Genomic DNA, 27,037 nt, shown 5'->3' with positions numbered 1-27,037 from the left:
CGCCTATAGGCTTCCAGTCCTTCGGGAAGTTACGCCTATGGTCAAATAGGTTGTAGATTAATTCAAAAACAGCAACATACCTCTTTTATCTAGCAACAAGCTAAACGTTTTAAGTCATATATCATTAACCAGTTATAATATCTTCATGTACATGTTTTTTTTTTTTTTTTTTTTTTTTTACAAAACATACGCTTTGCATACACAAAACTTACATTTTGCACACAATATCAACCCCACTTAAGTGCTGTACTACCTCAAAAAGATGCATGGAGTGGCGAGTCACATTGCCCATTCCCCATTACTCATGCAATCTGGGAAGCGTCTATTCCCGTGTACATCTTTTAGGACATAATGAAAGTCACAGAGCCCGGTTTGTATTGCTTTGGAATGATATTTGTCCATAAAGGGTAAACAGCGCTAAACTGCATCAGAGGAAAAAAAAAAAAAAAAAAAAGAAGACATTTGATGTTTCTTCTTCTTCTCTGTAAACAATATATATGAAAAATATTTACAATATAGTCCTATTTAGTTTAGTTAAGTTTTAATATGTAGCTTTGTTGCCTAGTTGAATGAGGATTTGACGCTCGTACGTCACTTCCGGATGAAGTCGGGCAGTAGTAAAAAAAAAAAAAAAAAAAAAAATCTGGTAGCCATGAATTTCAGCTAGCTTGCCACCGACAACTGGTTGGTACACTTGAGTAAGTCCATCCATGTCAAGACACAAGAAGGATTTTCGTAGTCCTACGCTGCTTCTGAGTACATATAGGGCCTCTCCATCCCGCCTATCGTCCTGCTGTGAATCGGTAAGTAGGTCGCTTTCAGACGGCCAACCTAACGAGCTAGCAGCAGCCGCAGCCGCAGCCGCCGCTAGCTGGGCAACCTGCTAGCGGTAGTGATGGATGGATTTGGCTGCTAAACACAGAGGTTCTGGTGATCAGTTTGACTTCTATCGGGTTGGATTTCTCCTCGCCTGTATGTACTAATATTACGGACTAAATTTAAGGCTTTATATCATGTTTAAAGCAGGTTTCATTAGCATGCCAGTGAGTGTGTTTTTGCTGAGAGAGTGCTGTGAGTATTATCCCTGTTTACCCTTGTCAAAAGCATCCGATGTCATGCAATTTATTGCCTATTGTTCTTAGTGACCAACAATTTGCTTTCATAGGAGTATTCTTAGAAGTAATCCTTGTTATATCGAGTACTTTAAAATAAATTCACCTGTGTGGTCTGTGATTTTAAGGGTTTTTAAGCATATAGTTTACTATAAAATTAGAGTGGAATACAAGAAGGTGAAGGTTGTCTGATTGTTTGTATGTAGTACACTGTTCAATTTCAACAAATCATTTTACTTTCACTAGGATCTGGCTGGCTCACCGAAGAGACTGCAAGACGTTGGTGCAGAGCTTTTCCAGTTAACTTCAACAAAAGAGGATTTCTAAATACAGGTATGTGTGCCATTTATCAAAGTAGGTATGTTGGTAACCTTTTCAAAAAAATAGTAAGGCAAAACAAGTCATTTAATCTGGACAAATATTTTTAAAACATTTATTTTATTAATAATATGATCGTTTGTGTAGGTTGAAAGGTTAAGGTTGTTTTAAAAGTTAAAATTCTTGAGTAATTTATGTCTCCCTGAGGACACTGAAATATGTAAAACGTTCAGACTTATTATTAAAAACAGCAACAGAAAATATTTTTCTCAACATAAAATGCATCCTGCTTTTATTTTTTTTTAAATAATCTAAACATTATAAATAAATACTCAAAATGAAGATGGACCTTGCACAGGCCACTGTATCACATGCTTGAGTGGTGGACTGGTTTATTTAGGAAAAGTTGACTCTTAGAGCAGATGAATCTCTGCCTGAAATCCCTGACCAGGATTCATTTAGATCTGCAGAGATCTGTTAACCAGCAGTTAATTTGATTCAGGTGTGCTGGAGAAGGGATGCATCTAAAAGTTGCTGGATTGGTACTGGACTTTGTTACCTCTGCTTTAAAGACTATTGGGTTCGTTTAAAAAAAAAAATGCTATATATATCTCATGCTATATTTTTTCAGAAAAATATAGCATGAGATTTTCAGACCAAAATTTCAACAACAAACCCCTTGCTATGTTAATAACTCTGATGACAAAATTGATTGCAAATGATGTATAAGGATTCTTAAAAGTACAAAAACCATATAAGTGAATATGGTTGCATATCTGAGCAAAAGGAGAGAATTTTTTGGTTTGGACATTTTATTTATCTTAGTGTACTAATTTCTTGGCAGGCAACATGTGCCTCTTAAATCACTGCCGCCTACATTCTGGTGTTGGATTGATTCCTCCCTAACTTATTTTTTTTTCTTTAGTTCTTTTTTGTGTAATCTTATAGCTTAGAACACTTTTTTTTCTCAATTTACAACACTGGAACATTGATATCAGTTATATTTTTGTTGCTGCTCTATATTGAGAATGAAAATGTGGCGTTTCTAAATTGTATTACATTTGCAGGATGGGAACTTAGTAAAAAATGGCATTCTAACATTTTAACACTGCTCACTTGTTTCGTTTCAAAACAAATAATGTCACCCAATACTATGTGATTTAGGTCTTACCTTTGTAAAACGTTAAAGACAATGCGCTGTTCTAATACATTGCAACTTCTAAAAATCCAATTACTTTTGTGAGATTGAACTTCAGACTCTTCTCCAGCCTAAACTTTTATATTTAGATTAAAATATCAAAATCGGGTGATTGTTTTCTTCTGAGAAACTTTTGACGTCCTCTTTTCTTATACTGGTGAAAGGAGTAATGTTTAAAAGAAAAAAAGCATCTTTGCCTTTATTAAAGTTGACATAATCTAAAGCAAAGCATTAAGGAGTAAAACAGCTTTGAAATGCTAAATATAAATATGCTACACGCTGATCTACCTACAGGTGTATCAAAACAGACGGTAAGTAAGGTAGCATTAACACTAAAACAAACTGCTTTGCATAAAGAAACTTTTAGCGGCAGCACATTGGAAGTCTATTGAAGACTGCAGCTTTGCGTTAAGGCAGTTATATCTTTACAAACAAAAGGCTGTCCTGTAGAAACTTCTGATAGCTGACAATATTTGATCCTAACAAAATACGTCAACTCCATTGAAAGACACACACCAATGATGAGTGAATTAAGGAGGGCACTATTACAATAATAACATAAGGCATGTAATCCAAAATGTTTTCATTAAACTGTACGGCTCAAGTATACACATAGCTTTTATTTTATTAAAGTACCAGACAGAGACTTTGCGTTGGCAAATTCCTTCACTAAAAGGCCCAGCATGGTTGGGCCAGCGTGTCAGAATCAGCCTTCATTGTCGCAGCTTCTTGATGAAAATCTCATAATTTTGTTCTCAGCCTTGTGTCATCCACCCCTTCTTGTCACAACTCTCCTGACGAATGTATCGCCGCCCTCTGCAGGTGAAATTATTGTGTGATTGGTCAGAATTTTGTGTGCATGTTTGTTTATTCGGAAAAGCGCTTGGTCAGCATTGGTGGATCTCTCTATCCATCTGTCGCTCCTATTGGACCAAAAATATTGAAATCCCCTCTGCTCTGTTCTGGTCCGATGCAGTGGGTAAATGCTGGCCATTTAAATAACTTGGATCCGTATCTTGGAACGTCATTAGTTTGGCCACAGACATTGACAAGTAGTTTTGGTCCACTCTGATGCGTTTCAGGCCATTGTCCTGCTGCAAACCCCAGTTGTGTTTGAGCTGAGTGTCATTAACTATGGCCTGACCGTGAAATAATAAAGACAACTGTTGTTTTCTGGAGAGAAGAATTCATGGCTGTAATTAAGGTCAACCGTCCGGTCCCGAAGCAGCAAAGCAGTCCAGACCACCTCACCACCACCACTATGTTTAGCCCCCTTCTTCATGTCAGGTCTTACTGTAGCTAGTTGATGTCTAATTTGATTCTGACCAGGTCATGAGTAAATATGGGCAGGAATGTGGGTGAAACGTGAGCGCGCAGGAGCTGTGGTCGACACTCTGATTCCATTTGCTGTGACATTCATCAACGGAGAACCTCGAGGTTGTGATTTTGTTGAACTCAAATAAATCCAGATATTTTATTTTGTCTTTAAGACAAATATGCAAAAGAGCCAAGTAGTTAAGATTGACGTCTAAAATGATGCTACATCTCATCCTCCTCTTGGGCTTTATAATGGCTGACTCAAATGAACCCAAATAGTTAATTTTGTTTTATAGAAATTCATTACTTGTGTGGCTTTGTAGCCTCCACAGGACGGTCACTAATCAGGAAAACAGAACAAATAATTAAGACAACTGTTATTTAAAAAATGTAATTTCATTCACAAATATTTGCATCTAGAATTTATTTTATGCTCATTAAACTAAATTTAGTTCATTTGTCTTTTTCCCCATTTGCAGTGATTAATGTGTTATAGTCTGTAATTCATTAAGTATTGCTAAGCAAACATTAGATAATGAGCATAATAAAACAGTTCTGTGTCACTAAATGGGAAAAGTGTGAGACTGAGAAGGTGTGAGAAAATCATTTTGACTTCTAAATGTTGTCAGGGATCATGTGTTAAATCAATAAAGTCTAATAAAAAGCCTTTCTCCATCTCCCTCTCTCCTCGCTATTGTCCAATATCTTGTGACATCACGTGTCAACGTGGTTATTACTAATATTTCATACTCGGTAATAAATGTGTCATTGAGGTAGGCTGCTTTTCTGGTGGGTCAGATGACAACATGCCAAATTTCTCTACAGATGTGTTATTGGAAGCACCAGTGTATCTGTACACACTGGTGTGCATATTTGACAGAGCTATAAAGAATCGGATCAGTGAAAATAATTATCGTGAGGTATTGCCTTTTATCAAATCCTGTGTTTTGTCGATCATGTGCAAAAAAACATAAATTCAATTTATTTGGAATAATGAGAGTTTTGTGCTGTTGCAAAAAACTGTTAATTTTAGATTTAAAGTTTTTCCATAAAGGGTTATGGTAAAGTTTAGTAAAGTAAAGTATATTTACTTTATTATTTATCAGAAAATGTGGAATAATGATGATTCTGAACACTTACTTCCAGCCAGAGTTTGGATTTTTATAATCGAAGTTCCCTCCTTTACCCTAGGTTAATACAGGTCATATGAAAATCACAGGATTCCTACAAATCTTTATAACCCAACATTATTGTGGCAGGAAGCATTCGTTCCCCGCTTTGTTGCAAAACCCCATCCAATTGGTAAATTGATGCTAGAGCTTCTCTTTGACAACATGGTGAATACATTTTGCATTTGAACCTCAACCTGAACAGCTCACAACCTCTTGCCGTGTTAAAGCAACCTGATAATTGGTGCAATTTGGAGGTGTGTTTACTTATTTCTCCTTGGAGCTATGCATTATATGGCTTTTTTTATGTTTTAGTATAGATACTTTGTTGCCATTGATTGGTTAGATGATCCTGGCTAGTAGCCCTTGCCTTAGCACAAGACTGCTTCATATTTTGATTACCAATCGATGTACTTACCAATATCTCATGGTACGCTGCTACTACCAGTCACCATGGAGGAGTTGTGCATTTTTAATCCAGTTTAGGAACTCTTGTGCTTCATCACACTTAACATGGATTATCGATTGGCGACATGGATTTGAAATCTTATCACCCAATTTTGTGGCATTTTTTTTTTAAATAACAAAAATACAATTTAGTATTTAGAACCTCTTTCTAGTTTATTTTTTTAGGCCACTGTGTAGCTGTAACTCCACGTTTCTGCACTCGGAGCCCCACAAACCCAAAAAATACTGGAATCCCATTTCAAAATTGCTTTCCAGGAGACCTGTTGCATGAAGAGAAGTGACTTTTATCACTACACCGCACACAATAATTGCATCAGTAATATTTTCACATTAATTGATACTGTCCTGTAGCCAACATTTTAAACAACCACCTATTTTGATAGCACTGTCAACTTTTGGGGTTTTCAGACTATTAATTGGAATTTACTGTTATCATGATAAACCCAAATATTTATTCCCGTAAGACATTTTTCATGTCAACAATGCATTACATTTCTAATAGTCCTCAGGACTCTCCAGACCTGGATGGTTTATAATGTTGTGTACCACTAGTCTGAATGTGAACTGGGATTTTAGTAAGTCCTGTCTCCAAAGGTGTCAGCAGAGCCGGGCTTTAGACTTCAGAGCAAATCCAAAGTTGTCAATCGTTGTTGCAACATCTACAGTGATCAACATTAGTTTAGATTGCTCTTCTTTTGCTGTAGTCTCCCTTTTCTGCAGAGCAGACATTTGCAGAAGCTGTTAATCGTGTTAATGCATTTGTGAGAGTCCTAAAATCCTATCAAGAATAATAGTGCTGCTCTTTTGTTTAACTTAGCTGACTGTATATCTTTATACGCCTCTATACCAGACTAAAAACATCTTGCTTTCTCAGATTAATACTTTGTTGGACTGAGATGATCAGATTATCCAGAATAATATTTCTTTGGGTACATATTTAAAAATTAATGTAAAGTCATTTGCTAAATTATTTTTTGTATTTTTAGGCTCGTCTTTTCCACCTTAAACATCAAAACTATGTTTACAATGTTGCTATTTTATGCTTCAGATATTTGTTACCCCATATTCTGAGTAACTGATATCTTGCTTCTGTGTTAAATTACTTCTTTCAAACAACATATTTTGTAAATGTGTCATTTTTTTTAAGCAAACAACTCTTTGCAACTTAATCGATTAGATTTATCAGCTTTTTGATTGCCAACAGGCACTGGCTTTTAAACAGTTGACTCATTGTTAGTCCTGGACTTGTGTCTAAAGGTGCAAATTAAACAAATTATTTACTTATAATTTTGTCATTTGTACGCTGGATTCTTGATCTGGAGAAGAAATAAGCTATAAAATTATTTCCATATTTTCTATCGCCACGCTCCTTCCCAGATACAGATATAGGCAGATGTTTTTACACATCTGTCAAGTTAGAATTAATTGGCATTCAGTGGTGAGCTTTTGTTGCACTTTGAGTAAAGCGAGTAGCCATCTTTTTATTGTTGTCTTTTCTTGTGGCTTTTCCTGCTCTTTTCTCTCCTCAGTGCTCTAATCATCTGTTTCTCCTTCTCTTATTCTAAATGAACTGATTCAGATTTGTTTTTATTGAATACAAATACATTGTTTTAAAGACTCAAAACAAAATATTTGAAAATATTTTGAAGCATTCTTTTTGAGTCATCCCACATCACTCAGTTGGACTCACAAATATTGAGCCAATCTTACAGACAAAATAGAGGCTGTTTGTATTGGTAATGCTAAGTCCCAGTATTGCTCAGTGGAGTTCCTCTGGGGTCATTCCTTGGACCCATTTTATTTAAACTTCTCCATGTAAGGTCATTCACTGCCTGCCCTGGAGTTGCATTCATTGCTATGCAAATGAAACTCAATTTTATGTGGATACTAAAGCAACTCCTTATTTAGCTTCTTATACAGACAATGGTAAATGTTATACAAGTGTCAAGAAGACATTTTCAAATGTCAGTCAAAAAACGTGTGAACTAGTTTTAAATAATTTTGTTTTTCATATGTTTTAATATTTTTGCTAATTCGCTGTCTCTGCTCTTCAGATTTGTGCCAGAAGATGAACGGCCTGTCCATACGAGAGCTATGCTGCCTCTTTTGCTGCCCCCCCTGTCCCAGCCGCATTGCAGCCAAACTGGCCTTTCTCCCTCCAGAGCCCACTTATGCTTTGCTCCCCGACCCAGATCCTGGATCTGGAGCAACAACCGTGTCTGCAGCCAACTCTGGAGCTGCTCCCCCGTCACTCGGAGCGCCGGGACTGCGTTCGCGGCTGGGTAATGCCAGTGGATCAGACAGAGGAGGCGGTGGAGGAGGTGGCGGTGGTAGTGGCGGTGGAGGAGGAGGAGGAGGCGGCAGCAGTAGTGGCGGTGCTGCCACCACCAGCAGCAGTATCAGTGGGCCCGAAGGCAGGTGGAAGTTGCACCTCACAGAAAGAGCCGAGTTCCAGTATTCACAGAGAGAACTGGATGTGACCGACGTGTTCCTGACCAGATCTAGCCGAGGGAATAGGGTTGGATGCATGTACATACGCTGTGCTCCCAATGCCAGGTGAGACATGAATCTCCACTGTGAGACTGACGACGCTCAGATTTACGCTTCATAAACTTGTTAGCAAGCCATCACCAAATTATACACCATTATACACCGAATTTCAGGTTTGAGTTTCCAGTCTTAGCATTTCACTTCCTTACATTCTTCTCTTCCCTGTCTGTCGCTCAGGTTCACAGTGTTGTTCTCACATGGCAACGCCGTAGACCTGGGTCAGATGAGCAGCTTCTACATTGGCTTAGGCACCCGCATCAACTGCAACATCTTCTCCTACGACTACTCAGGCTATGGTGTTAGTACCGGCAAACCATCTGAGAAGAACCTTTACGCAGACATCGATGCTGCGTGGCACGCCCTGCGCTCTCGGTAAGGAGGCAAGATTTGTTTGAATTTGTTTTAACCTCTATTGGGTCTTTTTTATTTGATTTTATTTTTTTTTCCGACAGTGGATCATTGGTAGCCAGTTACCAGTTGCAGTAACTCTTTATTATAAGATATTTATAGTTTTGTTGTACAATAGGAGTATAGTTTTGGCTATGTATAATTATGAGTAATTTCTTAAGACCCGAATAAAATTAGTAATTTAGATCCAATTAACTGTCAGTGCATCACACTATTATAGAGAAATTAATAGCAGGAGTTCAGTATGTTATTGTTAGAAATACCTGCCTGATGAGGCTGTGATACTAAGCCCATCACTGCTGTTATTTGAACAGCAATAAATACACTTTCCCTTGTAAAGTTATGAGAAAAAAATAAAATTCTTGTGTGAAATTTATTCACACAAGTTTCTGCCTTACAATCTCAATACGCTAGTACACAAGTAAAACTACTAAAAAGTACAAATATAAAACAAAACCAATAAAATTATGCAGTGATGTCACAGTTCAGTATGAATTGTGAATATTGAGTAAACAAATTTATTTTGTGAGGTCTGTAGATAAAATATGAAAGCAAGGAAAATAAAGAATGAAAAATTGAGATAGGGTCAAGTTCACAGCTTATTCTATTTGTCCTGGATTTTCCTAAATCCCATTTGGTGATACAAAAGGAACATCCGCTGAACTTTACATTCCAGTTGACTCTATTCTGTGTCATATATTTTGGGAAAAAAAATCAGTCAGAGTTGTTGGCAGCTCAGGCGTAAAAGAATTAGAAATCAATATTGGCTTGAAAAGCTTAATCTTTGCATTTCTAACTACTGTATTAAACAAAAACGATATTATAAAGCACTTGGGATCTTATCCTAGTGTCAAAATTGAATATCCAAATGTATGACTCAACAAATATTTTTATTTTAGGAAAGAAACGTGTAAATTTAACATGACGTACAGCTTTAAAGGTCAAATTAAGTGTAAGCATAATTAAGTGTAGTAGTAATTTTCCCTTTAAAATCTCAGTTCAAATCAAGACATTTAAAGGTAATATCACAATTAACTGTTGGGAGGAATATTTTGTTGCGTTTATCACTCGTGGCAATTTATTATGTGAATGACTTTAACACACTCATCACACACTGTGTTGGTTGTAATATGTTTAAATTGCAAAACTTGTTCATCCCTGGTACTTGGAAAAGTATTTGTTGACCACATTATTCAAAAAAAGTGTTGTTCGGGTCTTTTCTCTGTTTTATTCTGTAATTTATCGGCTTGTTTTACAGGTATGGCATCAGCCCTGAAAATATCATCCTGTATGGACAGAGCATTGGCACAGTGCCCACAGTAGATTTAGCATCAAGGTTCGAGTGCGCTGCAGTGGTCCTTCATTCTCCTCTCACCTCTGGCATGAGGGTGGCCTTCCCTGACACAAAGAAAACTTACTGCTTTGATGCGTTCCCCAAGTAAGTTCCTCACCTCAGGCATAAATGGGAAATTTCCAAAAAAAGCAACTCATGAATAAAATTTCAAAAAGCAACAGTAGCTAAAATCTATATCAAGTTGAGAAGATTCCTTTCAGGCTTAACGGCGTCTTTGGCGTCCTGTTGTCAAAGTAAACTAATTGCTCTAGTCCAGATAGAAACTGTTAAATTATTTTAAAAATCAGTTAAGATTTTTTTTTTTTTTTTTTTTGTCAAAAAATCATTTTACATTTTTTAGTAGTGAAGCAAAAAGCATTTAAAGTACAGCATGCTCATAAGTAGAAGTGCACTAAGAATTACCAGAAATGATTAACAGCATGGACCAGTGAGTCAGAAAGTAAACAGAACTTTTTCTTTATGCTTATTGCTAGTAATGGTTCTACTAACATCGACTCGTGTCGTACTGCTCAGTGAAAACGAGGCAGCAGACTGAAACAACACTATTTGGTGTCGACGCTTTTACTGAAGGAGGAAAACTCAAAGTTAGCTATTTTTGATTTGTCGGATTGAAATCAACTTTCCGTTTATTCTTTTTTTCCCCTTTCTTTCAAAAATATGACATAAAAACTAAAGGAAATGGTATGCTTTTTCATATTTTAGGAATTTAGTAATGATTTTTAATGAAACTATTGTGTTCTATCAGACTCAAAAAAGCTACACGTTTTTTATTCTGTGCAAGTCCTCTTTAAGAAAAACTGTTAAATGTATATTAATTTAAGCATGTGGTGAATGTTGTTAGAGATGATGTAACATCCTGGGACAAAAAACCCTGCAACAAGGCTAGAATTGTTTGTTTTTAATTAAATGTAGAAGATAGATTGGTTTTTCCCATTGGGGCTCCAAAACAGTCTTTTGGAAACAAGGTTGTATTTGAATAGATGTCTTTAGAAAATGAACGCTGACTGGATTTGTTTAATTATTTTTTCTTTACCTGTATTTTTACCCTTGCATATATTGCATGGGTAATATATGCAATTTCTTGATGCATATCAAGAACCATTTCTTGATGATTTTTATACTCAAGTCTTTTTTTGACTGGAGAAGAATCCACAAAAATTCTTACAGACGTAATCCGATATACTCGAGATTACGAGTATATCGCATTACACATGCAATGCCAGACTCATTGTATGTGCAAAATTACCCTACTTGCATTAAAATGTGGCTGAAATGTGCATAGCACCTTAGAGCAGTAATGCATAAATCTCTTCCAGCATCGAGAAGGTTTCAAAGATCCCATCTCCAGTGCTCATCATTCACGGTACAGAAGACGAGGTGATCGACTTCTCCCACGGCCTCGCCCTGTTCGAGCGCTGTCCCAAGGCCGTCGAGCCCCTGTGGGTGGAGGGGGCCGGCCACAACGACATCGAGCTTTACAGTCAGTACTTGGAGAGGCTACGGCGTTTCATCAACCAGGACCTGGCTGCGCAGCACGCCTGAGAAACAAGCAGCCTCTACGTGTTTGTATCTATGACACTGTGTATGTGCGTGTGGAAGCATGTTTGCAATGAACGCGTGAATGATTTTGGTCACATCTGTGTGTCTTTAAAGCAGCACACCTACAGGTTCAACACAAACACGACCTACGTTGTGTTTCCTGTTTTTAAAGGTGACAAAAAATTTTTAAAACGTCATTAGCTTTATACATTTGTACAGTGTTGGTGAAACACTACAGAACAGACAAAGTCATTTCAGAGCTGCAGTGTCGTAGGACGACCTGGAATTGCAGCTTCAAAACACGTCGACTTAATTCAATTGATAAGTGCAAGATTTTTTGTCCACAAAGGCACACAGATGTAAGTCTGAAGTGGTGTTGGTGAGTATGGGGTGATTGTGTGTGTGTGTTCAAACTTCTCTGGATCTGTGTGCACACATTGGTATGCGTGAGTGAATGTGTGTAGAAATGAAGGACATCCTGATGACTTGGAAACCTAGAGTAGTGGAAGGCTAATGAGGACATCAATATTGATGTTTCTTTTTGTTTCTTTTTTGTTTTTTAATCATGTAATTTGTGTATAATGAAGAATACCTCCACAGTTTGACTAGTTCTCTTTTCCAGTGGACAAATACTGATCAAGCATGTACCCCTCCCCCTTCCATTACTTGTTTACCTTTTTAATGAATATTAATCTGACTGCCAGGGCATTCCCAAGTTTTTCTCCAGCTAACACTAACCTACTTAATGTGTGGTTTGGGGTGATCTGTCTCCAGTCCTCTTGTTGTAGCCTGAAATCTTTTCACAGCTTGCATGGCTGCAGAGTGTCTCATACTTTCCCTCATTATTAATTCTCAAAAGGCCAACTTCCATGTCTTTTCCAGTCCTAAACTTTCCACTAAGTAGCAGAAACAGGTTTCAAGTTTCAGGGAATAAATTAGATTTCCCATTCAGAAAAAAAGAAAAAAAAATTAATTTCCTCGGTTTTTAAGTGCAAGTCTGCCCTGTCATTTAATCATGTAAACCCAGAGAGGGCGCGCCGAAAGATTTAAAGAGATGTTTGCAGACACTCCAGGAAGTGGCTGCTTCTGAACAAGAAGCGGTAAAGAACGTAGCACCTCATTAGACCGCAATGAGGTGACGCAGCAGAGTGGTTGCTGTGTTTAAAAGGTGATGGCAACTGAATTTATAATGATGTGTGAGTTATTTAATGTTCTTGTTTATTGGGTGGAATGGAACAAAATGCAACTTTGTCACTTTTTTTCTTTAAAAAAAAAGAACTTGGGGAATAGATTTGCATTTATTTTGGATTTTCTTTAATCGACACAAACTTTAAATACATCCTTACTGATATTTGGATATATGTCTCATAGTAAGTCGAAGGCCAGCCACTCAGGGTTTAGACACACAGGACGACCTGGAATTGCAGCTTCAAAACACGTCGACACGTCGTTAACATGTTTGTGACAGAATCCTGCCTGAATATCTAAACACAGATCCAGCTTTTAAAGATAGTCCAGTAGGTTTTCACTGAGACTTAGTTCCAACATATTCCAAAAGCTTGATGTTGGTCTGCTTTATCAACTTAAAAACCAGTTTCTATTTATATTTGGGATCATCGTTCCTGTTGAAAACCCAGTCATGTATCTGTTGGTTTGTGTTGAGTAATTTGGAGGCAGTCCTTAATCTCTTTTTTTATTGTTCCTGTACTGCTGCCGACAGAATTGACCTCTCAGCATGATGCTGCCACCACCCTTTTTTGGTTAAATAGTTTTGTGTTTGAAAGCCTCACCGACATACTTGTATCTTCTCATTGTCTCCTCTGACCATAAATCGTTTCTCCATAAAACCTTTGGCTTGACTTTGTGGCCAACTGCAGACTTCAAGTTTTGGAGCAGTTCTTTCTTGCTCTGCTGCCTCTCAGTCCTCCCTGATATTAAACTCGGTTCACTGGACATTGATACTGGTGTTTCAGCAGCTTCCACACCCCAGTGAATTTCCTTTCATCCACAGCTGACAGCTTGGAGCAGACAAACTAATTAAATTTGAAGTTTTGCAAATATTCAGTCAGAATATTTAGCCAGAACTTGCTAAGACATTTATCCAAAGCATAAGGACATATTTGAGCAACTAATGTTTTGTGATTTGAAAAAGTGAAGTTGTGTTGTATAATCCTTCCACCCTGAGAAAATGGTTCAGATTCATAATTAAAAGTCTAAAATAAATCAGAAAATCATGCATTGTAGTTGTCATGTAAACGCCTGAATGGCACTGTAAATGTTTTCATTTTTGGAGAGAGCCATTTTTTTCTTTATTTTCTTTGCTAAACTTTGCTGGAAACTGATCAGCTGCCTCTTGAGAGGGACGCCTGTGTCTTTGTGTTTGAGAATTGAAACAACATATTAAATGTTTTAGCCTTCAGTCAGAAGCGGGGCTAAAGTTGAGACCATTGGAGCTTGATGCTTTGATAAAAGTTGACTCCAACAGCTGCTGTCTGCTCCAACAAACCAACATGAATTGCATCCATTTTCATTCCGATGTCGTGCGTAACCTGAATTTTGCTGGTTAGCATTCATCCGTTTCTAGCTGCCGCCGCAGCACATTCGCTAGGCGAATTTTAGCTTTGATGTAATTTTTCCTGAGTTGTTTGTTTTTATAATCATACTTCATGATGTTGGGACTAATAATGTGATTCAGATCAGGTGCCAGAATGGAATATAGTTTCCTGTACCTTCCTGTTTGTGTTTCCATCTCTGGCCCTAAATGTACAGAAGCTCTTCTTGTGGCTGGCAGCACACCACAATGTCTGACACAAGCCATACTTGAGCCTCGTCACTGTTGGTGTGGTGCAGGTTCCACCACACGTACGCACACACACCTTTGCACATCGACATGCATACACAAACACACACACACTATATGTATTTACACATTTATATATATATATATATATATATATCTGATCTAGCATGAAAAAGCAGGTCTTAAGTTCAGCACTATTGTATAAAGCATCCAAAGTGTAACAAGGGTATAAAATGTACGTCTGTGTCTTTTCATTATCATTGACTGAGTTCTAAAGGAGAAAGCATCACAGATACATGTTTTCCTGGGTGAAGAAGTACTAACAGGTCCCGTGTGCAGACCTGCTGTAGTACAAGGTGTTTGCTGCACAGGAGATCCATCAATTTCAGTGATTGTGGCCGCATTGTATCAAAGGGAACATTTATTAACCGGCGCTGACCTGATTGCTCCATTTTGGGAGTGCAAGTGGGTCTCGGGAAGCAGCAGAAGACATTTTCTGAACCACCACTCACCTCCTGTCTGCTCGAACAGGGATATTTCTCTTTTCTTTTTCTTCCGTTCTCATCCTGTGCTTTGCGTTTGTGATATTTGAATAATAGAAATCTGTTACATTCTCAAACTCAGACACTGAGTCATCAGAAGAATTTGAGAGCGAGTAAAAGAATCTCTCCCTCTCTCTCTGGAAGTAAAATTTGTCCTCAGTTTTCGACCGGGATGGGGAAACCAGGGAGACCTCACTGGTTTGGAGAATCTTGGTTGGAAACGTACCGTTTATTGATGCACCACTATGGTTGATATATTGTATCCTTTGGCCTTGAATGTTCATTGATTGGGGTGGGTGGGAGTGAGGGCGGGGGGATAAGCAGTTAAAACTGTATGCATGTCTGTTGTGTTTTGCAGAGCAAATGATGGGATGGAGCATAATCTTGTGTTGTCAATGTGAGGATAAAGGTGAATTCATGGCGTTGAAACATTAAAACTCCAAAAAAGAAAAAAAAAAAAGGACGTTTATCTGAATTTTTTTAATGCTGATACTAACTGATGTAATGTTTTTTTTTTGTGTGTGTGTGCTAGAGATTGACCGGGTCCGATGTTGGGGTGGGAGGGATGTAGAACCTATTAGTAGACTGTTTATATGGTTACTGTACTTACCTGTTCTTTTCTTTGTATTATAATTTGTAATTTTATGTTGCTTTTTTTGAACTGAAAATCTGATGTAATGAACTGAATTCATGGGACTGAATCTTGACCTTTTTATGGACAACAAAATAAAATCACTTACATACAAAAACATGAAATTGGGTGATTTTTTTTTATTATTATTACTTACAGTCCATAAATTAACAATTACTCCACTATGCAGTCACAAAGGCAGGCAAATATTTGTACATTTAAGACTGCTGCCGTGTTGGAAGTAATGAATGAAAATGTTAGGGATTCTTGTAAAAACGGTAAGTTTCAGTTAAAAAAAATCAGCTTTAAATTATGCATTAAATTCATACTGTAGACTGTAGAGTACATATTTTACACAATTGGTGCCAGAAAATTCTTCAATTGTGAAAAACAATTTGCCAACAGTAAATCAAAACCTAAAATGTGACCCTTTTTATATTAATGTTTAAAGAATCTTAATATGGTTTTGGTTTCCACGTATTAATTATTTTTGGGGGGTAACGTCGCTAAAGCAAAATCGGACGCCATTGCTACTCTGGCTTTAATAAATCTGTAGTGGCTTACTGCCCTCTGGTGGTCAGAAGTTGTCATTAACAGGCTGAAGTTCATCAATTCGAAAGGCGCAATAAAGAACAACACCATTGTATGTGGGGCTTAAAAATAAAAACCTAGCGAGTTTATATTTCGGCTGAGTTAGACCGAGTCTGCTCTTCGATTTTCAAAAATAGCTGGTCCAAGCAACATAAAAAAATTTAAAAAAATCACTGCCAAGGTGCGCTAGTTGTTTCCAGCTTTCTGATGCTCACATGCAGACTAGTTAGGCATGGCCCAGTTTCCGATTCCTACACACACCGCCAACTTGAGTAAAACTGATATAGTTTTATAGTATTCACTTTAAAGAAAAACAAACACCAAATATAAAAGTGAAATATGATCTATTTGGTGGAACAAACATAGCCATTAAAATAGCAATTCTAGAGTTATAATATATGCATAACATTATTTTTAATAGATTTAAGCAAAGACCTGTTAAGTAGTTCAATGAGATTAGTCATCATTAATCTCATTCGACTACTATGCACTTCTGCAGTTATAGAAGTGAACTATTAACTACACCTCACTGATATAAGCTAGTTTAGTACCTTTGGCATCTGCCTGTCGACTGATTTATTGTTAATTTCCCAACTGCATTTTTACAAACCGCACACCTTGATAAAAGCACCATCTTTTAGCCCCAGTACAACAACAAGTGGGGGAAGGGCAGCACTAAGTTACTCCTGTCAAAACTGTGCTAAGTCTGTCAGTTAAATAAAAGGAAATATTGTCTGTTGTGAATAATGCACCTTTAAACGCTTTGGGTCTTAATGAAGCCAAGATCACACTTATCAGAACTCCAGTATATTCCACACATTTCAAGGATTGGGTTGGTAGAAGTACGAGGTTGATTTTAGCAACTGTATGACAGAAATTTGTGGAGGTAACCTTTAGAAACCTTTGGTACACTGAAACAGACAGCCAACCCATGTACTTCTGGGTTTTAGAGAACCCAGAAGTACCTTTAAGATTAGCTGTAGAACATCAACTTTAAACAGGAGTTTGCTTTCTGTTGTGAAAAGTATTTGTGTGCAATACTGAAAAAATAAAATGCATGTTCCATTTAAATATACATTATTAAAGTCAGTATGTGTTATTGTCGAGATGCCTTTGTTACAGGTGTTTATGTTTCCTGGTACCTGGTGGGGAAAAAAAAGACGAGGAAGAAAAATGAGCTGAAGTTAGACAAGTGAAATTAATGTTTAGCCTAATCAAAACACTTACAAGCAATTTAATGAAAGTTGGTTATATTGTAGCTTTTTAAATTGTTTGATTTCATTTAATGAAGTAACATTTTATTACTAAAATCTGACTTAAAATCGAACTCTGGCAAAAGCAAAAGTGGATGTTCTGAGACAAGATTCACTGTTGAGATTTAAACATGTTTTAAATTCCTCCCTGTTGTTTCAGCATAAAAATACAGACGATACATCCTGGTGTGTGTAACTCTGGAATGCAGTCGCTTTTCTTTTGACTCCTGCCACGAACAACTAGGGCCACTGCTCCTCTATCTTACTGCGATCAGCAGTAGCTAATTGTTTGAAAACCGGTTTGAGAAGTCTCACTTTTCTCCCACACACACTCCCCAACCGACTTCCACCATGTGTTTCTTTCTTTCTTACTTTACTCACTCTGCGTAGTGCGAAGACAGATCGGCCAGGGCTCCTAGAGAGCTCAGCTGCTCTTCCAGAGCGGTGATCCTCAGCCCGATGTAGCCGGACACCAAGAGCAGCAACAACATTCTGCAAGGAAAACAAACAAATAATAATAAAAAAAGAAGGCATTGCATGAATGCAAGCCTCGCATTCTGCAGGCCACAAACCCAAGTAGTGCTTTCACTCTCAGGGTTAAAGGTGGGAGATCATAGAGTGCTGATTTTACTAACAATAAGATATCAGTTACATCTATCTTTGTGGCGCATAAGTGAAAATCATGTGACATTATTATCAGCGCCATCACAATGGTGTCATAGCTTTCTTCACTTCAGCGCGTTCAGTAAGTGGACATGCCAGCACGGGTGTGTATGTTTTAACATTTCTAAGCTCAAAACGTTGTCCAGCATATAGCAAAAGATTGTTTTCTGCTAGAGCGCAAGAAGTGAGCCGCCCACATTATAAAGCCTCAATCACATCACTGTCCTCTGTGATTAAAGTATCTAAAGTTTGTTCTTACGGAAGAACTGAACTCCTTTAGTTAAAAGGCCAAATGTCTGATTTGATGCACACTTAGAAATGTGCAGTAGTTAGCAAAGGACCTTTAGCTGATGGAGGCGGAAAAGTATTTATACCCTTTGATCTGACATGTTGCATTTTATTAGGCCTTTAGGTTATAGATGAAAACAAAGCAGTGCAAGACTGAAATAGCAGGAATGGACACATGGTTTTCAATTTTTTATATAAATCTAAGTCTTGCATAAATATCTTTTCCGCCCCCATTACTCTGGATAACCTTAAATACAATTTAACATCACCTTCAAACATCACTTAGTTTGAATGACTAACTTCCCAATTGTGTGCTGTTACTTTGTGTCCAACATAAAATCCTACATTGAAGTTTGTGAATGAAATGAGTATTTCAGCTAATTCATTACATGCAAATGGCTGTAGTACTTAAATTATCTGCTGACTAAATTGTGACAGCATCAACCCACGAGTTAAAGATTTTCAATCTCTTTATTTGCATTCAGCTAGAAAGGATCTGGGTTTTATTTTACCGCAGTAAAGCAGTTGGACATGGACTGAACTGAACAGATTCAGACAACCAGGCGAGGAGCCAGGAGACCAATCACTTTTAAACAAACCAAGAAAGTTTGGCTCAGCTTTAGCAGACTTGTGCAGGGTTACTCACAGGACCAGGAAGATGTGGAAGACAACTCTTAGACTCAGAACTTCTCTGAAGAACAATAAAAGTGTAACTTTCTCAAGGAACCTCCAAATCCATGACCCAGCTAAAAAAAACAAAATAACAAAAAAGAAACAGAAGCGAAAGGATCAATAAAAATGTCAACACATTAATGAGTAAGGAGTGATTACTCTGGTTTTGTCACCTCTGTCAGTTTCATTTGTAAAACCGCCTCCCTGTGCGGACTTGCATGTGCCGTCAGCTGCTGAGGAGACACAAATGCGTTGTTATATGCTGCAGCGATGCTGAGATGCTTCCTATTGCAGGTCAGATCGGCATCTTTACCTCCACCGTCGATCGGAGAAATGCTGTCACTGAGAACAACGTTCTCGAAACTGTCCTCTAAACTGGAAAGGCTGGAGGCCTGGAGACAAGGGATATGTGGATGCTGAGAATCATTTTCTTTTGCTTCTGGATTCTTGCTGCCTAAAAGTCTCTTGAGACGCAGACTCACTGCGTCATGCTCAAACTCTGCAGAGGACAGGTAAGGGCTGCTGCTTGGGCTGCTCTCCTAATGCAGCCATTAAAAAACAACAACAACAACAAAACCTGTGTTAAAAATCTGAAGTTTGTTTTTGCTCACCAAATGGGAGAACATTGCGTTTACCTGAGGCTGACAGCAGAGGCTTTGAAGGAGTTTGCAACAGACACTATAGTTCCTCACTGATGCAAACAAATACTGAAAGAGGGGGGGGGGGGGGGAGAGACAAAAGAAAGGGTTAAATCTGGGCCAAAGCATGGCGAAGGGTTTGCTCTGCAGAAATAGGGTTAATTTCTATCTTCATTTCTTCCCCACTACTCTTTCAATGTTTGATTTTCATAGATTTTTTTTTATTAGCTGGAGCCAAAACTGAGGGAGATAACGGAGTCAGGCCATAAATTTCAATTCCTGACATTCGGTATGAATTGGAGGAAACATGTCTCGCCTACTAACATCTCAAGCTCAAACTGCACAAAACAACTCATAGATGTTCTGTTAAACATACCGAATGGCTTTCATCGCTAATTATAAACGGCATTGAAGTCCCAATAATTTACAACTTTATCGGTTTCCATCTCTGGAATACATCGTTTGAGCTTCACAATAACAATGCTGCTTTTGCTCAGATGACTTTACATTTTTCCTCTGCAGGCCCCGAAGTGATCTGCATGGAATACCAAACACTGTGCCGTTCTAAAAAGTGTGAGCGGAGCCTGACCTTCTCTCCGCTGGATGTTAGCACAGACAGCACAGACAGGGTTGGGTTATGTTTCTTTATCTCCTTCACACTGGAAATGGCAATCACCACCTGTAAAAAGAAAAGAGCAGGTCAGTTCTGGACGCTAGGTTACATTTGAGTCATGTACCTAACTGATATATTTACCCAGGAAGCCGAAACACCTTCAGATAAAATAGAAAAAGGCTTTTGTTGTTTGGATTCTCTTGGAAAAGCCCTGAAATATCATCACACAGCGATTTTTTGGAAGGATGGAAGTGAAGTTTAAAAGGTTCACAAAATGGCATTCAATACCCTGAAGTAGATCTGTTGTTTGTTTTTCTTAGTTTGTTGTTGCTTTAGGAAAGTAGAAGCTCACTTTGGTCTTAGCTCCTCTACCTGTTAGCTTTAGTTTCCAGCTAATCGGAATTTATACCCACTGAAGATGGCGAAAGAGTTACAAAAAGGATTTGACCGCTTACAAACCTCTTCTGTTTTTCAACCAATATTAATATGAGACAATGATGAGCTGAGTAAAAACATAATTTTTAAGAATGATGATTCTTAAAAAAAGCTATCTAAACCAACTTGTGAAAAAAGTGAAACGCTAATTGAGCCCAAAACCTAGTAACTGGTTGCATCTCGTGTGTCAAATATTTGACAACTGTCACCAATTATTTTGGTCACTCCAGAGGAATCATCTTCTCTTCTTTTTCAAGCATGTCATTTGTTTTAAATTGAAGCATCAATTAGTTTTGATTCCAACTTTAGCTAGGCTACTTTAAAACCTTCCTAAAATCGGGGAAAAACTGCTGCATTTCCCCCCGATTTTATTTGTACAACAAATTTCATTTTCCACAAAAACTCCAACAGCAGAGCAGTGCAAACACAATTTCACACATCACAGGCGTCGCCTCCACATGATAAAAAGAGGAGAAAAAACTGAACTTTTATGCTGGAATGTCCGACTACACAAGACGAAAGTGAATTCTGTGGACGAATAAAGCTAAAGTTGGAGACTTCCTTAAAAACCTGAAATGCTCTACTTCCAGTAAATGAGAACATAATTTCATGTTCATTAAATTAGAATTTTCTTCCCCATAAATCTAATTTGTCAGATTAAACGTACCTTTTGAAAATAACAAATTATAAGTAGGGTATTAAACACACTTTCAGTTATGTCCATCTGTATTACACATGTTTTTTATTGGTCTGATGTAATATTCTAATCATAAACATTATGTTTTCAGTCGCTGCAAGTGCAAAATCATCAAAGTTGGCAGAAACAGAAGCTTGACAACCTCAGTCTGTGTGTAATTAATCTATATAATAAATGTGTTTCACTCAGTGAACATATCTAATGAAATAAATGGAATTGTCAATAAGATTCTAATTTACTGACCGGGTTTGTACGTGAAACTTATTTGGCTTTTAGTGACATTTTTGACTTTTCTCTGACGTTCATGTTTCACGTCAAAAATGCACCAAAGTCAGTTACCTTGGTCTCTTTCAGCAGCACAGATGAGTAGAAGCACACGTTGTTCTCCGAAACAAAGAGTTTTCCGTGATACAGGACCTCCCTCTGCAAGGAACAGGTAAACGCTGCAACAACAAAAGCGCATAAAAGAGGTCAGCGGGGAAACATGAGCACATCTGCTGAATCATTTATCCACGCCAGGCGCTTGCGGCTCTGCGTCCTCCGCAGAACATTTGGCAATCGAACCCATTCGGAGGCCCAGCGATTGGAAAAGTAAGACAGCGGAGATAATTGGAACAAAAGTCGGGATGGAAAGTCATTTCCATAATCAATCGCCGTAAATGAGCCAACAGACTTTTGATTGCGGGAACACTCACTGTGTGTCAGCCTCTCCTCCTCGGGGATCTCTTGAAACAGTTTGTGGAAGGTTTTATTGTACTTTATGTAGCACTGCGGAGGAACACAAACAACTGTTCAGATGTGTGGATGGTGAGCAGTTTAACTTTTCGACACAAAGTGGGCTTTATGTTGGACTTGCATCGGAAGTAACAAATACTTGGTCTTTTAAACTTGAGAAGTAACACACATTTGAGATTACTGCCAACACCTGAGGAATTACCTGGCATTAGCAGATAATAAAAATAATTTTCTTTTATCGTTTTCACGCAGCAAATGTAGCAGCCTGCTGCAGACGGACAAAATCAGTTAAGTTAAACTAAAGCGAGGCTTGTCTAAAATACGTAACATATTCTTAAAATTATATAATTTTAAGAATAAAATTATGGAAGAACACTCCCATTTTTATTCCTATTAGATTAAGCATACACTGGGTAAATATAGTGCCTTTTTTCCTCCTGTGTCATTATTTACTTCTTATATTTTGACATTAATACCATGTATGAAAATTTGAAGTCAACCATTTAAGATCCAAATTCAATTCAGCTATTCATTTTATTTGTTTTTCTATGTTTTTTTTTTTTTTTTTTTAAGAAATAGGAACTTTAGAACTATTCAATTTAGTTCCAACTTTTGTGAATGACGTGACTATATTCTTTTTAATCCAGGTAAGATTTTTGAAACCTTTAAGGACGTTTATAGATGTTAAACACCTGGTCTAATATTTGACTTCAGAACGAACAAATAATGATGACTAACATTAGTTCCCTTCTATTAGTTACTGAGTAACTAACAAGCCTCTGCACCACTTGATGGCATCTGATTGAGGTCATTTATTCAATTGGCACAGGTGTGTTGGAGCAGGTGTATCTAAAACATGTGGGACCACGTGCCGGTATCTTTGAAGCTGTTCCTGTGCACATTTTTCTTTCTTTCTAGATCCTATGGTACTGATGCGCATTCCAGGGATGTCATGCCATGAAAGCAAGGCTTCAAAATGTCCCGCTTCTAAAGCATTTTTCAGAAAATGGGGTTCATCTTGTTTGGAAACTGCTTCACATCGTCTCCTATACCAGCGAGCAGCAAAGACGGTCTAATTAAAGTCGTTGTCGATGCTCAATTAATCTCTGAATTTTCCAGATTGGCAAACTACTGAAGCGTCGGCTTTTTCAGAGCTACTCCCACCTGCAAGCATCAGTTAGTGCAAAAAAGGGAAATGGAGGGAAAAGGATCGTTTGCTACTCAGTGGGGTTTACAAGACTCACCGACACAACAAATCTGTGCAAAAAAAACCCCCATGACATTTAAAATGGGATGAATGCATGAGCAACCATAAAGAAAGTCAATCAAATTTGCAAAATGCATTCTGCCTAAAGTTAAACTCACATACAGGGTCTTTTAGTGATGGCAATATAATGTGAGAATTTGTTTTTGGTTTCAGTAACTGAGCCCTTTTCATAAATACTTCTTGCAGTTATATTATAATGTCATATATCAATTTAGCATTTGTTGTATTTCATTTGTTTTTTTTGCAGACTTCAAAATCACCTACTTCAAGTACAGTCATCTTTAAAGGAATATCAAAAAGGCATCAGGGTAAATTTATACATTTAAAAAAATTCAATATTATAATATTTCCTACAATCCAATACATTACTTCAATTTTGTCAATATTGTAATTTGAAAAATGAATGTATTTTTTAAACTATAGAATATTATCTGATTATAATATCTGATTCCTCTCTACGTAGGACGCAATTATGTTCTGGCCTGATAACTAAAAGATTTCCTGTTCAGGTTTCAGACCGATGAGAAGTTTTAATGCCTTAAAATATTATGATATACTTTGTGTTGCTCTGTCAAATAAAATCCCAACAGAAAATGTTGGAAGATAAAGGTTGCATTGAGACAAAACATAAAATAACTGGGCCTAACATGTGATGGAAAATCTTAACATTTGAAATGTTTTTCCATTTCTTGACAATACGAGCTTTCACAGATATGACAAAGTGTAAATCTCAATTCAAGCTACATATCTGGGTAATAACTCTTTATGGCTTTAAAAAGGGGATGCTGTCAGTTTGCATATTTACTTCACATGTAAAGAAAAAGGAAACAACACACCGAGACGATAAGAAAGTACGAATCTGACTTACATGAGTGATGGCGAGCTCATCCGATCTGCTAAGATAATCTCCTGCTGTGGTCTGGTCCCTGAAGTCACAAACGGTTTTGTTTCATTTGGACGGACGGTATCACGGCACAATCTCAGAATAAGTGTGATGTTTTCTCTCAACTGGAGCTTTTCCAGATGTCTGTGTGGTGTTGGGTGCGTTGTGCGCAGTACCTGTTGCTCATTCTGAAGCTCTGATTTAGCCACCTGCCCTGCTGCTGTTTGACATTCCCCAAATTCAGGCTCTGGCTCCGGCTGCACTTCTTCTTGTTGCCTCTTCTCGTGAGAAGAGGGGAGAGCTCATCCACGATTCTAATCCAGGAGGAAAAACGTCAAAAAAGGGACGATCCAGCTTTTTAAATGAGCCTCGCACGGCTCAGATCGATGCGAAACAAGGTAAAGAAATGAAATCGCTAATGGGAACACGAGTGGAGGCGCAAGCATTTTTAGAGGCGTCAGCGCGGATCAAAGCGGCTCCAGTGTGCTGACAGCAAACATCATTTCATTAAACCCTCAGCTGCATCGTTCTGTCTCAGACAGAAACAGGAATTTGGCTTGTTTTACACAAATAGCGTGTAAAGCATCAACAAAGAGTCGTGTTCGGCTCTACAGGAGGCATGGATGAACAGCAAACAGGCACAAGAAGAGTTGTTCATTTTTATGAATCCAGTATAATGCGCCTGTCGGTAACGCCACTCTTCAAAGCAGGTGTTTGAAGTACCACAGCAGCGAATTTACAGCCCTGAGCAAAGCTACTTACACCCTTTGATTTTTTTTTTTCTTCATATTTCACCACTTATAATTCCAATTATTATATTGGGATTCTATCTGACAGACCAACACAAAAGAGGGAATATCGGTGGACACGAAGTAATAGAGTACTGTACATACCGTTTAAATAATAATAATAGTGAAATGTGTGACTTGCATTAGTATTGACTCCACTTTACTCTCATACCCATATATAATACCTAAAAGGGCGACTGTGTCTCTATGGTAGAGTAGTTGTCTTGCGATCGGAAGGTTGTAGGTTCGATTCCAACTTCCTCCTGCCACATGTCGATGTGCCTCTGGGCAAGGCACTTAACCCCAAATTGCCTACCGATCTGCATATCGGTGTATAAATGTGTGTGTGTTTGTGAGTGCAACTGGGTGAATGTGACTCTAGTGTAAAGCGCTTTGAGTGGTCAAAAATGACTGGAAAAGCGCTATATAAGTTCAGTCCATTTACCATTTAAATAGAGTTCATCTGTTTATAATTTAACTTCAGCTGTTCTGTGAATCCCTCACAGGTTTGTTTCAGCAAATCAATGAACAACCTGCATTGTGAAGATGTGGAAGTTGTGGAGAATTTAAAGCAAAATTAGTTTACAAAGCAATATACCAAGTTACAACATTTGCTGCTGATGCTGTTACAAATTCGAGTGTGCCTGCTGTTGCAACCGTGGAGGAGCTGCAGAGTTTCACGGCGTAAGGTGAGAATTTCTGTCAACTATTAGCCATGTATTCGGTGAAGCTAGGAGCAAAGAAAAAAAATATTTCAAGCACTTTTTGGCCTACAGCAAATGTCAAATGAAGACTGCAAACTATGAAACAAATGTGCTTGCAGCATCGAGCTGCAAACTATGAAACAAATGTGCTTGCAGCATCGAGCTGCAAACTATGAAACAAATGTGCTTGCAGCATCGAGCTGCAAACTATGAAACAAATGTGCTTGCAGCATCAAGCTGAGCAGAGGTCCACCTTCCAGCAGAACCACAACCCAAAAAGAGCCACAGCAAAATGGCTGGGAATGGGAAAACGTAGTCTTATGCTAGGATGGCCTAGTCAAAGTCCAGACCTAAATCAGTAGATTGAAAATGCAATGCTCAACCCAAAGTAGCTCATCCAATCTGAGCTTCTTAGCAAAGAAGAATGAGCGAAGATGTCAGTCTCTAAAAGCCGGTAGAAGTGCAACTCAAAAGAATGTCAGCTGCTTTTTAGATTTTTATATGTAAATAAACGACTGAACGACTGTCTTTTTATCTTCCACCTTCGCAGAACTTTGAGTTGGTCTGTATATCCCATAAAATCCCTGTAAATAGACTGAAGCTTGAAGTGGTAATGTGACAAAATGCGATGAAGTCCGAGAAGTATGCGTGCTTCTGCGGCACTGCATCTCTGAGTTATTGCTAGTCTTTCTGCTGTCGCTGGGCAACAGCAGGGATCCCTGGAGGCTGGTTTCATTTTGAAAACCAAGCAACGCAGAGTCTGGTCACATATCAGCCACCACCAAGGACCAATTTATCATTATAAAAGATGGACGTACGAAAAGGCGAGAAGCCTCGCGAAAGCCTGGCAGCAATACAACAAGTACAGTTCACATTTAATTAATTTAAAAATAATAATAATAAACGAGAAATACTCACGAACTGCCCACTGAGAGTTTCCTGCTTTTCTGAGTCATGACAAATGCAGACCTCCCCAACTTCCACACAAGTAATCAGTCACCAATAACACGACAATGCGAAATGTTCTCACTTCAGCGCAGACTCATTAGCTCTCAGCGCCTGGTGGTCCATTGTTTTCTTTTTCCTGGGAATCGCTTGGAAATAGGCAGGTGAGACAGAAAGAGAGACCGCCCACTTGTTCAATTGATACAGGTGGGGAGGAGGCGCCGCTTCAAATGAGCCAATCAGAGGACGCCTGCGAAGGTAAAACCTGTGACGGTGGGCGTGGCCTGTTACACACGTACATTCAGAGAAGGTACGTGGAGATCGCAGCGAACCGTCACATGACAAGTCACGCACGAGCCTTTTAACCTGTTCGGCCTGCGCAGATAGGGATCAGAGTGATCCATATCCCGTCGACGAAGCGGCTAAACAAAGCAGAAAGCAGGAAATAAAAATACTGTT

The 27,037-nt window shown here is 38.2% G+C and overlaps 2 protein-coding genes across 6 annotated transcripts; one reads left to right on the top strand and one right to left on the bottom strand.

Annotated features, from left to right (window-relative positions):
• Nucleotides 1-616: 616 nt before the first annotated feature.
• Nucleotides 617-15,526, top strand: LOC102219722 (protein ABHD17A-like). Its single transcript, XM_005797091.2, has 6 exons — nucleotides 617-803; nucleotides 1,359-1,445; nucleotides 7,637-8,138; nucleotides 8,310-8,504; nucleotides 9,799-9,978; nucleotides 11,211-15,526. The coding sequence occupies exons 3-6, from the start codon at nucleotides 7,651-7,653 to the stop codon at nucleotides 11,434-11,436; spliced, it is 1,089 nt and encodes a 362-aa protein (XP_005797148.1). The 5' UTR covers nucleotides 617-803; nucleotides 1,359-1,445; nucleotides 7,637-7,650; the 3' UTR covers nucleotides 11,437-15,526.
• Nucleotides 15,527-15,541: 15 nt separating this feature from the next.
• On the bottom strand, nucleotides 15,542-26,770 carry LOC111608930 (GRAM domain-containing protein 2B-like). Of its 5 annotated transcripts, none has more exons than XM_023335440.1 (13): nucleotides 26,552-26,768; nucleotides 24,318-24,455; nucleotides 24,127-24,184; nucleotides 21,952-22,024; nucleotides 21,596-21,699; nucleotides 20,101-20,190; nucleotides 19,509-19,580; nucleotides 19,356-19,412; nucleotides 19,187-19,265; nucleotides 19,047-19,106; nucleotides 18,848-18,947; nucleotides 17,632-17,742; nucleotides 15,542-17,139 (listed from the first exon to the last, which is right to left on the bottom strand). In XM_023335440.1, the coding sequence occupies exons 1-13, from the start codon at nucleotides 26,587-26,589 to the stop codon at nucleotides 17,124-17,126; spliced, it is 996 nt and encodes a 331-aa protein (XP_023191208.1). In that variant the 5' UTR covers nucleotides 26,590-26,768; the 3' UTR covers nucleotides 15,542-17,123. The 5 variants fall into 5 exon arrangements, with proteins under 5 accessions (XP_023191208.1, XP_023191209.1, XP_023191207.1 ...); XM_023335441.1 differs by having other exon boundaries at nucleotides 19,047-19,103; XM_023335439.1 differs by having other exon boundaries at nucleotides 17,623-17,742; nucleotides 19,187-19,412; nucleotides 26,552-26,770.
• Nucleotides 26,771-27,037: the final 267 nt, after the last annotated feature.

Source organism: Xiphophorus maculatus, chromosome 6, assembly GCF_002775205.1.
Source record: "Xiphophorus maculatus strain JP 163 A chromosome 6, X_maculatus-5.0-male, whole genome shotgun sequence".
Taxonomy (NCBI): domain Eukaryota; kingdom Metazoa; phylum Chordata; class Actinopteri; order Cyprinodontiformes; family Poeciliidae; genus Xiphophorus; species Xiphophorus maculatus.
The sequence above is the reverse complement of the archived record's forward strand: the minus strand, read 5'-3'. Positions and strand labels throughout refer to the sequence as shown.